General features: G+C 41.9%; 2 protein-coding genes across 2 annotated transcripts; both read left to right on the top strand.

Annotated features, from left to right (window-relative positions):
- Positions 1-711: 711 nt before the first annotated feature.
- On the top strand, positions 712-3,696 carry LOC108128526 (estradiol 17-beta-dehydrogenase 11). The gene is made up of 5 exons (XM_017246204.3): positions 712-1,037; positions 1,676-1,831; positions 2,654-2,830; positions 3,140-3,212; positions 3,279-3,696. Exons 1-5 carry the CDS (start codon positions 870-872, stop codon positions 3,668-3,670), a joined length of 966 nt encoding a protein of 321 aa, XP_017101693.2. The 5' UTR covers positions 712-869; the 3' UTR covers positions 3,671-3,696.
- A 6,513-nt stretch (positions 3,697-10,209) lies between these two features.
- lmd (lame duck) lies at positions 10,210-15,804 on the top strand. The gene is made up of 3 exons (XM_017246809.3): positions 10,210-11,985; positions 12,863-13,024; positions 14,584-15,804. Exons 1-3 carry the CDS (start codon positions 10,540-10,542, stop codon positions 15,481-15,483), a joined length of 2,508 nt encoding a protein of 835 aa, XP_017102298.2. The 5' UTR covers positions 10,210-10,539; the 3' UTR covers positions 15,484-15,804.
- The last annotated feature ends 1,279 nt before the right edge of the window (positions 15,805-17,083 follow it).

Genomic DNA, 17,083 nt, shown 5'->3' with positions numbered 1-17,083 from the left:
AAGCTGCATCCAAAAATCTATGGTCTTACATTGAGGAAAATAAACTGAATATGAAATATACATTTTCCACGATTCTCGTTTTTGTGTCGCGCTCTGTTATTTTTAACTAAAACCACAGCCGGCACAGCTCCATCTATATTTTTTGTTTACCCCTAGCCCCCTGATATATGAAATTATCCTTTGGCTGCCTCTATTTTCCATTCCTATGTGTTCGTATATGTGCTTCATTTTTTTTGTGTCGTTTATGGGAATCCACTTTATTGTCAGAAAATCATTTTTTCGTTGGCATCTCTTGATGTTTTTTTGTGTCTTTTTTATTGAGCTCCAGCTCGGAATATTTGTATATATGCCGAGGTATATGTACTTTTCATGTACCTTGGTGGCTGTTCTACAATTGTAGTCTCTTTGCTGGTTTTTGTAGTTCACAAAAAATTGCTTTTATTTATTACTAATGGCCTGGCTCGGGTTGAGCGTGTTGTTATTGGAAGTGCTGTTGTTATTTTTGTAGTTTCTGCTGCTGTGCATATTGAACATTACTTACCGCAACCGGCACAGAATTGGGACCCGGCCTGGGACAGGGACCGCGGGCTTGTCTCATCTGTGCAGGAGGTGACTTTTCTATTTGTTTGCCGGGGTTGCCTTCGTTTCAGCTTGTCACTTCGGAGTTCATGAATAAATGCTTATAAAGACACGGCTAATAGCCGAGCTCAGTTAACCGGGTCAGTGAGAAATAAATTCGAATTCATTGCGATCTTTTCAGAAAGCCAGTTTTGCTTTTGGCTTGCAGTCGATCGCTGCTTGCGTTTGGCGATCAAAGCGTTTTCGCAACTCTCGCGACTCGGACGTTTCTTAAATCAGCGGAAGGGAAAATGTCGGAAGCGGTGCGAGATGCTCTGGTGAAGCTCAAAGCTCAAATCGGTGTAATTGGCCTAGCAGCTCTCACGCCACTGCTCGTTTTGGCCGCTATTTTGCAAAAGCTCTTCGCCACGATCTTCTGCTGCCAATCGCCGAAGAGTATTTTGGGAGAAGTGGCTGTGGTGAGTTATTTTTACTCAAAAGAAGTTCAAAACAAAATAGTTTTTTAAACAAAATAGTACATATTACAATATACAACAATCTAGTTCTAAAATAACAATTCATACAAGCTTATACCAGTAATAAGGTTAAAAAACAAGTCTTGAAACTTACTCACCTTAGTCAGTAATTAGAGGCTATTCCATAAAAATAGTAGTTTCATCAAGAGCCTTTATTGTGGATATTAAAATTTTAATTTTGATAATAGCAACATTCTTTAAAGTACCTATTACCAATGTTTTAATGACAATTCAATTGTGGAATATGCACAAAATTTAAATAACGAAATGTGTTAAAAATTCGACTAAAAAAAGGGTAATGGACTGGTTAAAAAATACAAATAATAAATAACATTAAATGTCCCACGCGACAACTGGAGCAATGCACCCAAATTTCTCACCCTAACAAATTGGAATAAATTAATACGAAACTCAGGTAAATACTTTTACAAGGAAAAGGTTCTTTTAAAAGGTTAGGACTTGTATTAGGTATTAATTCATTGATTTTAATTTCCTTATTTTATTTAATTTATTTAGAAACTTTTTTTTAATTACACGGTCCAGTTCTAACGATTATTGCAAATTGCAATAAAATTATTAAGGTTACAGGTGGTGGCCATGGACTGGGAAGAGCTATTTGCCTAGAGTTGGCCCACAAAGGCTGCAACGTTGCCGTGGTGGACATAAATCTTTCCGGAGCCGAGGCCACTGTTAAGCAGATCCAGGACAGCTATCAGGTTCGCGCCAAGGCCTACAAGGTAAAATAATGCAGAATATTGTGAAATGAATTAACTCATTAACTCATGAATTAAGGGGAGGGTAAGGTCAAATCATGCGAAAAAAGCCATGTTTTTGTAATTTTTTTCCTGACGACACAGTTAAAATTTAATTATTCAACCAACGGTATATTAAAGTATGACATTAGAAGAATGTTTTATCAAATTTTTACAAAAAAATATTTAAAAATATGGCAATGGTAGCAATTGTCCGGACGTGTCGCCAAAAAAAGTTGAATTGCGGTGCCCCTCATAACTCGGTGCTGGATCATTTGTAATCAAAAAATGAAAATTCATTCGTTAGATAATAGTTCGCCCCAGGTAACGCTGTAAAGGTTTTTTGAAAATTGCAATTTTTTAATTTATTTGAAGACTTTGAAGTGAAAAACTCAATATTTTGGGAAAAAATCGGTTAATTTGTCATTGCGAAATCAAGATTATGAACAAAAAAAAAAAAAACTCGACAGCGTTACCTCGTAAAATATGTACAAAAATAGTGTTTAAAATTTCAAAAGGATCGGTGCAGTAGTTTTGAAGTTATGAGGGGCACCGACTTTGAAAACGTGAGTTGTGGGAAAAACGCTTAAAAGTTTTAAACACAAAACAAATCCAGTGTAAAACGTTTACAAGCAACTTCATCAATAACTAATAACTTCGTCAATTTTTCTTTAATTGACTTGAAATTTTGACACAATATTCTTCAAATATTATGCATTCAATTTAAAAAATAAAAAAAAAATTAAAAAAAAAAATTTTTAATACCTTACCCTCCCCTTAACTCATATCTTCAACCTGCTATAATAGGCAAATGTCACTTCCTATAAAGAAATTGTTGAGCTAAACACCCAGGTGGTTCGTGATCTGGGACCGGTAACAGTACTTGTGAACAATGCCGGTGTATTGCTGCTCCGAAAACCATTGAACCCTGACCCCGCAGATGTCCAGCTCATGATGGATGTAAATCTAACTTCGCATTTTTGGGTAAGTTAGTAAAAACTTTATAAAGTAATAAGAGACATCGCCGCCAAAGCTTCAAAATAAAAATCTTAACTTTTTTATTGCTTTTTAAGTGTTTCTCTTTTTAATTAGCTACAAGGTCAACAGAAGTTGAACTATTATATGGTTCATATTTTTTTAATTGTTTAAAATTATGTGTGAATATTTGCTTGGTGGCAATTACACTTTTTTAGTAGTAGATTACGCTTTCTGTGTTCTTTTTTATTGTTAAAAATAATTAGTAATAACAATAAATACACAATTAATCAATAATCAAACATTTTTACCCACCAGACCAAAGCTGTTTTCCTGCCAAAAATGAAAGAGCTACGACGGGGCTTCATAGTAACTATCGCCTCATTAGCTGGTAAGATATATTTTTCCTAATCCTGAAATAACTCTTAATTCCTAAATAACTTTCCTAAATTACTAGCCCTTTTCCCGCTGGCCTATAGTTCAACTTACGCATCCAGCAAATCTGGAGCTATGGCTCACATGAGGGCGCTGCGCTTGGAACTGGCTCTGGAGAAACAGAAGAACATCAAGGTGACTACCGTGTTCCCCACATTCCTGCGCACCAATGACGAGGTTAGGGAGCTTAGCAACAACATCGGAGTCCGAAGTTTCTATCCTCTGATCAGCGGCGAGGAGGTTGCCCAACGGGTCGTTTCCGGGATGCTGAGGGGCGAGAGTGAGATTCACCTGCCAGGGCTGACCTGTATCTTGTACAGATTGCTCCTGGTCCTGCCCGCTGATTGGCAGGATTTGGCAGTTCGGGTTCTTGGGCGTCGTGTGTTTAATTCTTTCCGCGAGATACAATCATAAGATTAATAGAAAATTTTAAGATTTTGGGACAATAAAATAATAGATTCGATCGGGAGGAGAAAGATGAACTCTTAAATACATTCCATTAAAATCCTATTAAATATACTTTTGCAACCGACTGACCAGGACACTCGGCCACAGGCCAGGGACTTTTGTCTTGTCAACGGGCTGTGTTCATGTGTTTTTCATTTAATTTCTGCCAGCCGGCATGGCTTTAATTTTGCTGCTCAGAGTGTCCGGTCTGGTGTCCGGATCTCCACTGCTTCGATGTCTGCTTTTGTCAGCTGGCAGGGGGCTGGTGCAAAGTGGGCGGTGGGATTGCAGCGACATGCAATCAACTTGTCAGCAGACGCAGCCTCCTTTCCACCTCGTCCGTACTGAATCTCATTATGCAACTTTTATGGGGTCATTGGAGTTGCGTGATTTATATATTTTGCAAAATTAAAAAAATTTTAGCAACGGATTTAAAAAGTTCATGTTCTTATGTTTTATGCTTTTACTTTTCTTGAATTTCGGGTAGACTGACTCGAATGTATTTGTCCCCATTCGTTTTAATATTCAGGGTTTTGAGAGCAATTTTGGCCAGAGTGCATATGGCATATATGCCAAAGGAACACCCCAACGTTTTTGCTGCCTCAAACGAAATTGTTGTCTAATAGGGTCGAGTGAGGGCCATTAAAAGAGAGTTGCTCAGGGAAACTATTTCGGTTAAAATGATTCCTTGCTGAAAGGGAAAGAAATATTGTATATGCATGGTTTTGTTCACCATGACAGTTTCGCTGGCGTTTTTGCTTTGTTCCTTTATCTTTATGCTGGCAAAATTAATGCAACGCATTAAGAGAAATATTGCAACAGCGGCAGAGGACTTCTTCATTTTTCTTATTTTTTATTTAATTTTTTGTTGTACAGTGCGAGCTTTTCACAGACATACACAGAATTTCTTGCATATTTTCACGTTCTGCTCTGCACGCGCTTTTCCTCCTTTTTTTCTTCTTCATCTTCCTGGCGCTTTTATAATACTCTTATAGAGAGTATAACGATATAGTATAAGGTCCAGTATAGAAGTGAAGAATACATATATATATCCTTAATTAACAACGGAACGTAAAATGACGAATGTAGAAGAAATCCAGGTGATGCTTTTGGAGAAACCCAACTAATACTTCCTGAAAGGAAACCTTCCACCATATCTCTTATTTTAAGATTTGTAATATGGTTTTAGAGACGAATTTAGGCCTACCTAACCGTTCTAAAACCCGACTATAAATTCTTTCTGTTTTAAAACCGTGCCATAACTTTTGTTTAACTGTATATTTATAAGGGTATATAACCTTCGTTCCCGACCAAAATGTATCTTTCTTTTCTTGTTTTATTTATGCTATCACAGCAACCTGAAATGCTTTAGCCACACTCGCACACAAAGACACACTTGCATAAGGATGGTTGCCATGGCAGGACAGAATTTTCTTCCTGCTGCATCTGCTTTTTCTTTCAGAGTTCATCCAGGACATCATGGGCATATGCATGAAAATTTTTAGTAAAATTAAGAAAAATATAAAAAAGACAGGAGCGGCTGGCCGAAGAAACGCTTTAGGAAAATGAAAAAATAATGCTGCGAAATGCAAAAATAACATTCAGCCTGATGTGAACTCAGCCTGACGGACTGCAGGACATGTGAAAATATTATGTCAGCACATCGAGACGTTTGTGTGGGAAAGAAAGCTATAATCAAATAGCTAGGGAGCAGCCTCGGGGGATTTAGGGGGAAGAGAGTCAAGCACAGTGCCTCGCCCCGTTGTGATTCTCCAATTAAAAAGCCGTTAATGATGCGTGGCCCAAAAACACGACCAGTGCAACCCCAAGGCCCAGACGTGTCGCCCGAAACGCCTCAATGGCGGCCTGATTGAAAACTCAAATGTATGCGATCCGCCCCCGATGTTCGGTGCTCGGGTTTATTGTTTGTCTTTGACACTGACGTACACTTTTTAATTTCGATGGGTTGTCTGCGGACAAACGAGGCATTTCCGGGCCCGATTAACGCCATTCAATTGGGATCTTCGCCATGGGAACTCTGCTCCTGACTTGGTCCTAATTATGAGCTGCCAGAGAAATGCGTGGGAATTCCATTCAGCACTTTGAGTTCTCTGTGGATATAGCCTGCTGCTCCACCTGTGGTTTCCTTATTTCAATATGAATTTACATTAATCGGGAATACGATATCCCGGAACCGACAGTCTAGGCCATCCCGAGGTCATGTCATTGCCATCCACTGGAAACTCGACAAAATAAATTTTATGAAGAGATGCTTCTACAACCACAGGTCATAGAGATACAGAATGCTCACAAAATTCGATTAGCATTTCCATTTTCATTGGCCTTGGATTCGCGAAATGTCCACTGCTGGACTGCCCACTGTCAAAAACTAATTAAAAAGCTCAGCTAGGAGCTCGGCCATTGCCACGGCTAATGCCAACGTAACTAATTTTGATGGCCCATTGATTTGGTATGCAAAACACACACACTGCCTAGCCGAGAGGTTGTACCGGTGAGAAGGCATTAAATTCCACATGGCACAGGTCCTGAAATGCGATATGAGTACACCTAGTTCGTTCGGGTGCATAAATCACATGTTTAACTAATTAAACGAAACAGTAAATAACCATCTACCGGGTCCGGTCAACGGGAATTTGGTGGACTTAATGACTAGACGAAATGCCACCGTAAACGGGAGTCTCCGATCATAAAAACGCCCCAGTATGCTCCGGTTTATCCTTTGGACTCAAATTCAGAGGGAGATGCAGATGTGATCCCCAGGCGCAATAATCGTAAAAATTGCATATTAAAATTCATTCGGGGGGCGTGAGCCGCTTCAGTTTTCTTTTTCTCATTTGCTTGCTTCTTTATTATTTCTTTTTATTATGCTATGCCTTTAAAATGTTTATAAATACAGTCAATTTGCTGTCAACTTTTGAACTTGCCACATGTGTTCGGCTTCGGCTTTCGAGCTCTAAAATGTCAAGAGGTCAACGGCAACAGCTCATTATAATGCAACCGACTAGGCCCAAGTGAGTGACACTCTCTCCATCGACCAACAGAGATTTGTTCGAATTGGAAATTATGCTAAAACATATTCGGCCGCCGCACATCGAAGAGCAATGCTTCGATAGCAATAGTGGCTTTTCCGACACGCATGTCAACGCAATCATTTGACATTTTGACAGGAATCCCTTGATTTTTGGGGGAAACAGAGAAAAGGGATCAGGATGCGATGTGCTAGTTCATGTTGGTGTCGCGCCTGCGCGGCTCAGGTTACAAATTAAACAGCGACAATGTCAGAGTTTTCCATTTTTCTTGGCTAAACAAAATCAAATTACGGCCTGACAAATTTACTCGCTTAACACGATGAATGATAGGACTGAGATATATTACTTATCTTATCTTTTAATACATTTTCTATAAAAAAAAAGAAAGGGAAAATGTTTCAAATTAAATATCCATCAAATCACAATGTCTTCTATTTAATCCTATTGTGACAGCTAATTAAAACTCGACCCTTTTAGTTGGAAATGTATTTATTTATTTAAGCACAGCCCCCAATCGCATACAGATGATGTTTGGGGTTAGAAAACAAACAGAAACCATAACAATATCTTTCATGGATGCATCTTGTTACCAAAAACACCCCAACTCCGATTTAACCCGTCCTCACATCAGCAACACGGCTTATGGAAAATATGAAGTAAATAAACTCTACCATTTGCAGCACTGTCAAGTGGAAAATCATTGACAAATTTATGAAGTCAACATACACCCAATGTGTTTATATATACGTATTAAAGGGACTGCAGAGCGGAAAACATAAAGTTAAAAATTTCATTAACAAATCGACACCGCGCAGTCTCATTACTTGGCAACAAATAAATTTTATAAAGTACGCTTTTATTGTGTGCATTTCCTCTTGTTTTATTTACGATTTTCATTAAAGTCATCGGACAGGCGGCATAATACCACCATCCGGGCCAGACCATAAGCCCATAATATTGACCAAATACATTCAGGACCCCAGTTTAACCATTAATGTTGCGTTTCAAAAATAATTTCATTGATAAATGAAAATTGCTTACATTTGCAGGAGCTGTGGCAAGGATAAGGGCCATTCAATTGCTGGCAATGGAGCCAATTAAGTGGATGGATTTCGAACACATATCGTATCAAGTGGAGGTGCCAAGTGAATCATTGCGCGTTTTAATTGAAACTGAAACTTGCCTCAGACAAATCATAAATTGGGCAGCCGCGACAGCCAGAGCATCGCAGGCCTACCCACGCACAAGACAAATTACCTTAAATCTTAAGAAAATTAATAATCACCGGGGGAGGAAAGCGATCTTCGGCAACGGAAATGGCTGAGTGTTTTCCCAAGAAACGTCGACGCGCGTCATCGCCACAAACATAAACATCAAATCGCATTGACATCAGACGCGGACCAGGTCTATAGGTCTTGGCCAAGACCAGCGACTAGAATTTACTGCAACAAAAAAAATGGTTGATTAAACAACAAAGTGTTTCTAATGTAACAGGCCAAAGAGCATTAATTTATTTTCATACAAAAATCAATAATTTTTTCTTATTTATTCGGAAACTTAATCCCATATTAGAGTATAATTTTTTTCTCAGTGCACTGACGTTAAAAAGTATGGTCAAAAATCGCCTAATTTTAACAATGATGTAACTTGTCGCAATCGGGCGACAACAAAGGCAATGGCCACACAGTTTTGGCCACGAGCCCAATCTCTTGGCCAGCCAGGCAGCCAGCCAGCCCGACTGCCAGCACTCCGTTCGAACCGATTCGCGAATGACAAACGCGCAAGTGGTAAAAATTGTGTGTTAAACGTTTCTGAATTGACTTGACGCGACCGGCCCGAAACCAGAACCTCCGACCAGGCCAAGAACCAGGGGGCAGGCCAGCTGCCATCCCATCTGAACTGGCGAACGTGCGCCAAAGTGCGGCGCTTGCCAAAAATCATAAAAAAATATATTGCGATTATGGCGGAGATGGCATCATTTAATGATGAAGTGCAAAAGCTGGGGCTGAAAAATGGTATGGTTGGATGGGATGGCAAAATGGTAAATGGGAAATGGAAAATGGGAAATAGGCGGGAGCAGGAACTGACTCATGCTCCGGAAATGTCACTATCGCAATTACAGTCACAATGGAAATAGCTGTGGGCCTAGGACAATGAGCAAATAGTTTTGCAATTGTATTTTTGCAGCGCAAATTAAAAACATATTGTCAGGCATTAGCTCTCAGGACAAATTGCTATAAATAGGCAGAAAAAAAGGAGTACGAGATGCATTTTCAGTTGCACTGGAGGGAGTACAGCCCGATGTGTGTGTGTGTGGCTCTGAAAATGGAAAATGAGTCTCCTTAATAAATTTAGCTCATACTCTCTCTCTGTACAGTACAGTACTTACGCTCGCCTGGTGAGCAAAAAAAAAAACAAAAAAGTAGAGGAAAAATAAGGAGGAAAATTATGTGGCAATAAAAAATAGTGCTAAAACATTCGACAGCCTAGCTGCTGCAAGAGGAGCAACAAACACACCAGAGCATCACACTTGCACACCATGTGTGCATTGCCAAGATCACAGTCGAGCAGCTCGGCGGTGCCTCATTGCTGGAAATGTAAAAAGTGGGCGGGGAAAGGGCGAAGCCTGGGGATGGGGGCAAAGGGCAGGGGCTCAATGCAGAGGAGACACTGCCACGGTCAAGTGCACTGTGGAAAATGCGATGATGGAACAAGGGTGATTTTAAATTAAAATGATTATGTCATATGTTCATCATATTTCAAATAAAAATGCTTATATATTATTATTAAATTAAAAATAACAAATATAGATAAGCAAATAATCAGAATAATAAATAATAATAATTTCTGAATAGGTTTTTAGACAATATTTTTTAAAGGGCTGTAACCATTTTGTTAAAGGAAAAATATATAAACAATAACCAAATAATTTGTAAAGTGCCAAAAAAATAATCAATAAAACATTTGCATTTAGCTACAATTTATGAGATAGTTTTCATGTAATTGTTACATTTTCCATTTTAATTTTCGAAAAATGTTCATTCCATTTCCCATAGGGCATGTTTCGTACAACTCACGCATAATTTCTATACACAAACATAAACCTAAAATAACAGTATTAACGAGAACAACAACAAAAACAGCATCGAGTAAAACTATATAGCATGGGTGGGGGGAAAATCGGAAAAGCGATGGGGGTGAGGTAGTCAAGCCGACTGAGGCAGAGACCGTATAGTGGTCTGAGGCAGGAGCACATGTGCGTGCCAAGAAGGCAACAACAACAACAACAACAGAGAATGTCGCATCACCATCAGCAGCAGCAGCGCGGCACCGGCACCGGCAGCAGCAGAAGCAGCAGCAGCGGTAGAAGCAGGATCCAATGCTCCTCTGCTCTGCTCCCGTAAAATCAGCGACGATCCCGTTCCGTTCCGGGCATTTAAAAATCGTGCAGCAGCCGAGATGCGGCTTATTGTCAGCTAGATCGCGGTGGCGTGAACATCCAAGCATCCCGACGAGTGCCAAGTACTAATGACACCCAAGAAGTCACGTCAAGCGAAACAAGATTTTTTGGACTAGAAGCGCGCAGTACAATTCTTCGCAGATTTGTGTATTTGTGTGTTTGGTGTGTGAGCTCCCTGGGATTTCCCGCGTTCGGTGGCCGTAAAGAAGAATTGGCAGCCTTCCCAGTTTGGGCAATACGGTGACAAACTGCCGGAAATGCGAAAGTGAAAGCAACCGGCGGACAACAAATCAGAACATAGAAGAGCCCATAACACAATATATAACATGTCGTCTACGCTGAAGATCGCCAGCCAAAACGGCGGCATGTACGTCAAAACATCGGAGATTTCGGGGAAGGCAGGTTCCTGCTATGGGGGCTTCATGTCGCCCCCGCTAAGTGCGAATATGTGCTCGACAGCAGGACCGGATCGCCAGACTTTCCGAGTGCCGGCCAAAGTTGAACCAGGAACCGCACATAACAACTTCGTGTCGGGGGATCTGCAATTCCCGGACTTCTCGCACCTTTGCTTTGCTGCCGAGACCCCCAACTCGGTGTTTAGTGATTGCCATAACTATAGCGGGCAGGATCAGCAGCAGGAGTCGGATCAGGATGATATAGTGTGTGCGGCAGCGGGAAACAGGGGTATTCTACCCTACCAACAAGGCCAGTATACTCAGCTTAACCGCGAGGACATCTTCCGCTTCGAGCCGGAGGACATAGCCCGTCTCACTGGAGACTCCACCGATTTAAACGGGGTGCAGCCACAAACTCCGTACACCCCCTACACCCCATACACGCCGTGCAGCGCCCAAAACACGCAGTTACCCGTGCAAACTACCTGCGCCGAGTCAATCAATCTGGATATTGATTACTTTAATTATGATGAGATTAATTGCCAATCAAAAAACCAATCTCCGTGCTCATCACCGCACCTGGATGCCTGGCTGAATTTCAATCTCGGCGAGATTGGGGCTTCGGCCGATGAAGGTGCATCGCCAAAACTGGGCAACGTTTTCGAGGAAGAGATCATCAAGCAGGAGCAATCGCCCACACAAAAGTTGCCTTCGATGAACTCCACCTTCGGCACACCCAAGTGCATTCCCATGTGCGCGGGTAATTACGGTGACTACTCGAATATGTACCAAGGACCTTCATATCCTGTCGAGAATTACCAGCACAATTTGGCTCAAGTTATTGAAAAGCCAAATCGTGAGCACAAGGACATCTGGACCATTGATGAGCTGGACGAACTGATGCTAGGCGAACAGCAGCAGCCACAAGAGTCACAGCAACATCAGCAACACGAGCAACATCTGTCAGCGCAAACCATACAGTCTGATCTAGTGGAGTATTTTGCAGAGGATCATATCAAGACAGAGGAGTTCCGTAACCTGGACAGTGACTTTGAAGAAAACTACGAAGAGGAGGACGACGAGGTGTTCTCGCTGCCGGCGGAAATTGAAACCAAACCGGACTCTACCTGCTGCGACCCGGAGGCCGAAACTGAGGCTGTACCGCTTATTTGCCGTTGGACCGCCTGCGATGAGGAGTTTCCCAACCAACAAACCTTTGTGGAGCACATCGAGAAGTGTCACGTGGATGTGCGAAAGGGCGAGGACTTCTCCTGCTTCTGGCTGGATTGCCCTCGGCGCTACAAGCCCTTCAACGCACGCTACAAGCTGCTCATTCACATGCGGGTCCACAGTGGAGAAAAGCCCAACAAATGTCCGGTAAGAAAATGTTATCATGCACTAGAAAAAATTACTAGGGATATAGGAGGGTTTTCATTTTTTTCATGAGGGGTTTCTCTGCTACTCAGAGTTACTTTATTTACCACAAAAAATTCTCCTATAATAGCTGTAGAGATTTTGTTGTTGTCGTGTAACAACCTTTCCCATTTCGTCCGGAATATCATTTTTCAAAATCAAACAATAGATTTGGTTTTTATTTTTTTGTTGTCCGAGCCCAGCTGCTACATTTGTTTATGCGGAGCGACTACGCATCTCCAAACAACAAATTCTTGACGTGGGGATACCATTTCGTGTTTTAGTTTCTTTTCCATTTTTACGTTTTTGTTTGTATCATGCACGTGTTGACATTCGGCGCTGCCATCCGAGCGATGATGAATTGTGCGGCGCAAGGCAATCACGGAAATTGACAGAGTGAAAAGCCGGAGTCGAAAGTCCACTTGAAATAGAGTTGCTGGTAATGTTATTAGGGCCACACTCTATCTTCTATCCATCCCATACCATCCCATCCCATCCCATACCATTCCATCCCATCCCTTGGTTGGCATGGGCGTGCTCTTTCATTTTGATTTTTGAGTAATTGATGGATTCATGCTTGGCCTTCCTTTTTGTCGAGTAGGAAAATGGACTCTCGCTCAGAAATGGTATCCCTCCCCACTGTCCTTTGCCATGGCACTTGTTTCTGTTGCAAAAGCGTAATTTTCAGGGCAGGTGGGTGAAGTTTTTTCATGACACCTGCGGGCGTCTCCTGCGAGGTCACAACTTTATGCGTATTCCTTTTCGCAATTTCTTGCTCCCCTTTTGGTAATTGCAATTTTCGATGACACCTTGTCCCTTTTTTTTTGTTTTTCCATTACAGTTTCCCGGCTGCAATAAAGCATTTTCGCGTTTGGAAAATTTAAAAATTCATCAGCGCTCGCACACGGGAGAACGGCCTTATGGCTGCCAGTATAAAGGTTGCCTCAAAGCGTTCAGCAATAGCTCGGATCGGGCGAAACATCAAAGGACCCACTACGACACGGTGAGTACCCATCAACCTCTTTGCTCCCCCTTTATCGCACCTTTTTCGAAGCACACCTGTGGTCAAAATTATAGTATAGATGGGGCAAAAGCTTAAAGGGAGCCAATTAAAGTGGAACTTTGTTGCAATAAGGGAACTGCATTAAAGTACTGAATTAAAGTCTGCAACTAGGTACGGGTAGAAATTAATGTTATTTGTATATATAGTGCTTGCAGCTACTTATATAAAAGTTATATTATTATAGTTGTCTCTTAAAAATTAAACATCTTAAAAAACCTGATTAAATAAGCTCCGAAGTCTGGCACCAAGTAACCACAAAACAAGCTTGCTTTTCAGTGCTATTTTTTGACCAAAGGTGTGGATTTTCCAATGAAATGTAGGGTAGGGGGTGTGGTGTGTGTGTGTGTGGGTGTGCTTGTGGGGCGAGCAATTTGCAATGCGTGTCAAAAGGAAATTGAAGAGCTCGCGGCTGCAGCGGCAGCGGCTGCCAAAGGATGCAGCTGGGACCAAGAGCGGCTTTAAGATTTAATGGCTGCCAAGGCGCTTAGCGGCCCAGCTTGCAAGAGTCACTCTCTCTAAAAACAACAACAAAAAAATACAGCTAGCTACTAAAGCAAGCAACAGCAACAAAAAAAAAAAATGAAAATTGAGAGAGTGTGGAGCAGCTACTGTTCCTGTTGCTGCCAGCATGACATGTGCACATTTCGCATTTCGCTGCCTGAGTGATTTATAGTTTTGCGTGTGTTTCATGTCTGTGTTGGTGAGCCCCGATGGCAAAAGTACCAGCAGCACCAGCAGCAGGAGCAGGAGCAGCACTACCAACAGCAGCAGCCGCGTCAGCGCGTACGACAACCGGAAAAAAGGTCAAAACCAGCAGAAAAGGCCAGAGAGGCAGCCAGCAGCAAAATCAAAATCAAAAGCAATAGCAGCAACAACAGAGGCAGCAGGCAAATCGAATAAACTAAGCGAGTTACTTTCGTTGCGGAAGGGAATGGGCGGTTGTGAAAGGGTATCCAGGGGGGCGTGACAGCCAATCAGGATCACAAAAGGATACATGAGTGTGTGTTGGCATGGTGCTGTTGCCAATACCATTCACACACTTGGAGAAATGAAACATTTTAATTGATTCGTTAGGACTTTTAAGGACTAGGGACTTGAGGTGCCAACTGAGGGGTATGGCCCGATCTAAATTTAAATTAAAAAACCAATAAGCCAAGTTGGTAATTCTTTTTTTTCAAGTGTATTTGAATTTGCTATTGTCGCTGCTCGCCCGCGGCTGCTGCCTGGCCAGAATAAACAAAATGCAGCATGACATTTCAAAACGATTTGACTTGGCAAATACGTTGGTCCTACGCCCCATCTGTTATGGCTGAGTGTGCGTTGGTTTTGTTGTGCCTTGATTGTGTGTGTGTGTGTGGAGTGGATAGCCTTGGGGGGCGGGACAAATCAATTGCATAGTTTTGGGCAGCGCCATTGAGCCGCTGCGGTTTCAATTGGAGAGAAGGCAAATACTAACGCAACGCTTTTACCCTATTCTCGTTTTCGGTCGAATGGAACAGAAACCATATGCCTGCCAGCTACCAGGATGCACGAAGCGCTACACGGATCCCTCTAGCCTCCGTAAACATGTCAAGAACCACGCGCTACGCAACGCCAACGGACAGCTGATGCGCCGCAAATCTGCCGGAGGCTCAGGATCCGGCAACGGCAACAGCTCTATCAATGGCTCCGTCTCCGGCTCGGGCTCGAGCTGCACATCTTCTGGCAGCGGAAGGAAGTCGGCCAAAACACGCCGCCATTCGGAATCTGCGGTGGGCGGAGTGGCAACGATGGCAGGTGCTAAGCCAACGAGTGTGACAGGCGACCAGCAACGGCAACAGCGCAGCAATAGTTGCAGTGAAGCCTTGCTGCGCATAGACCGCAATGATGGCAGCCGTATTGCGACTGGTGGTGTTGCAGCTAATAACAATTCAATGAACTTTAATGAGTTGTCAAATTGCATTGTCATCATTGAGCACAATCAGAATGGAGCTGCAGCATCGGCAACCGCAGCAGCAACAGCACCAGGAACAACGGCAGCAACATCGACAACAACAGCAACTTATGCCGCAGCAACAACGGAAACGGATGCTCTAAGCGTTTGCAGCAGTAACAGCAACAACAGCACGGTCAACACCCACTACAATGGCCAGGGAAATATTAATCAATTAAGCGAACTCGAACAATTGCTGAAGCCGGCAGTTTCTGGGGAAACAGCTAATGGAATTAGCTTGGCCAGGAGCGGCGGCAATATCACCATTAGCAACAACCATTTGAGTGAATTTGTGTCCTTCGAGTACGTGACAAAATACCTCGCCGACGCGTACGAGCCGTCAACCAAGAGTTCTGCGGATAATTTTCATCTGCAGCCAGAGTTTGACAATAACTTTGATATGCTGGACTTTCAGCAATTCATTTGAATTAGAATTAGTTATAAGAACTAGTTTTAGTTAGCCTACCAGAAAAAGTCAGCAATTCAATGTCCAAAGATCTCAGTGCCTGAGCCCTTATAAGAATGCCCACCATTAGTAAGAGATATTGTTTTGTAAATACCAGTTTTAGTTGTAGATAAAGCCCTGAACACGCCAAAAAAAAAGAAACGTTCCTGTATGCCATTTTGATCCAGTGATTAGCAGCGTCTTCCTCAGCCCTGTACCACCACAGAAGTGAATCATAAATTTAACTAGCGTATTCTACTTTAGTATTTGGTTAAGCACTATTTGTAATTGCTTTGTTAAAGTTTGTCAACAAACGCATTGACCATAATAAATAATTTAATTTACATAGTTTTTTCTTACTGGCCAGCGTTTGAATGCGTAATTTTATTAAAATGTTCATGGTAATTACTTGGCCAAGCTTGTGAAAAGGATTGAAAAGATTGCGGACGAAGTTAATGAATTAAATTATGAAAGGAAGCAAAAAAGGTTAATGAAATGGCATTATAATTAAAGGTGTCGCAATAGCTCTTTTTTATATGTATGACAGATTTCTTTTTTCAATGTCAGATTAGCATGAATTTTTTCGATTTGATTAAAATAATACTAGCCAAAAAATTGTTCACCAGACTCCAGTTTAAAATCGTTAAGCCAGTGCTCAGATATAATTCCGAAATGAATGAATAATTCCTGTTAACACAGCGTGATTACGGCTATCCCCTTTCTTCTTCGATTTTATGTACAGCCCATGCGTGGTTCTGACTGCAAAATATTGGAAATATCGGACTGGGAGACGTGCACAACATGTTGGGATTTCCGTTTCATGTTTGGCCGTCTGATTTTATTTAATTGCCAGGCATTCAAAAAATAATTTACAACGCTTACAACGAGAAAGAGATTTCATATATGTTTATTTATATAGTTAATTTATTATTCGCGTTTAACACATTCTCCGAATTTATTTATGTGCTTACACGTATTCATAAAAAAGCACCTTAAGCCCCAAATTAATTTCTGTTGAGCATTGGGATTATGTCAATGAATATTTTGATTCGCCTAATTTGATTTAAAATGCCATTTAATGAATATTATCGAAGGGCCCGGCCTGCTTAATACCTCTGCATCTTATTAATGGTTCAATTAAGGCTTAAACCTTGACTTGCAGCCACCATGTTGCATTGCTGATGCAATTTTAGTGACTTAATAAGGCTCAAATGGCCGCTTTCGTTAACTGGCTGAAAATTGCTATGGTCATGGTGCACAGCGGGCTTTTAATGTGTAAACAACTGGCAACATATCAATGAGCAACGGGAGGAGGTTCAGGAGGCGGTGGCGGTGGCGGGATCGGGTCGTAACCAAGCTCGGGGGCAGTCAGGCAAAAATAAAGTGGCCAGAAGCATGGCCCCGTTAAATGAGCAGTTAACACTGCCCGTTATGAACTTTAATATTAATAACCATTTATGCTTATGACAGACAATGAAAGCCGTGCGCAAATTTACTTCCCGCATCCGCAGTCCCCTCTTTCACTGCCCCGCCCTCTTTTCCCGCCCATTTCCCTTGATCCCGTATCCACTTACAGCCCCCG

This window comes from Drosophila bipectinata, chromosome 3R (genome assembly GCF_030179905.1).
Source record: "Drosophila bipectinata strain 14024-0381.07 chromosome 3R, DbipHiC1v2, whole genome shotgun sequence".
In the NCBI taxonomy this organism is placed as follows: Eukaryota; Metazoa; Arthropoda; class Insecta; order Diptera; family Drosophilidae; genus Drosophila; species Drosophila bipectinata.
Note: the sequence above shows the minus strand (reverse complement) of the source record. Positions and strands in the feature narration are given on the sequence as shown.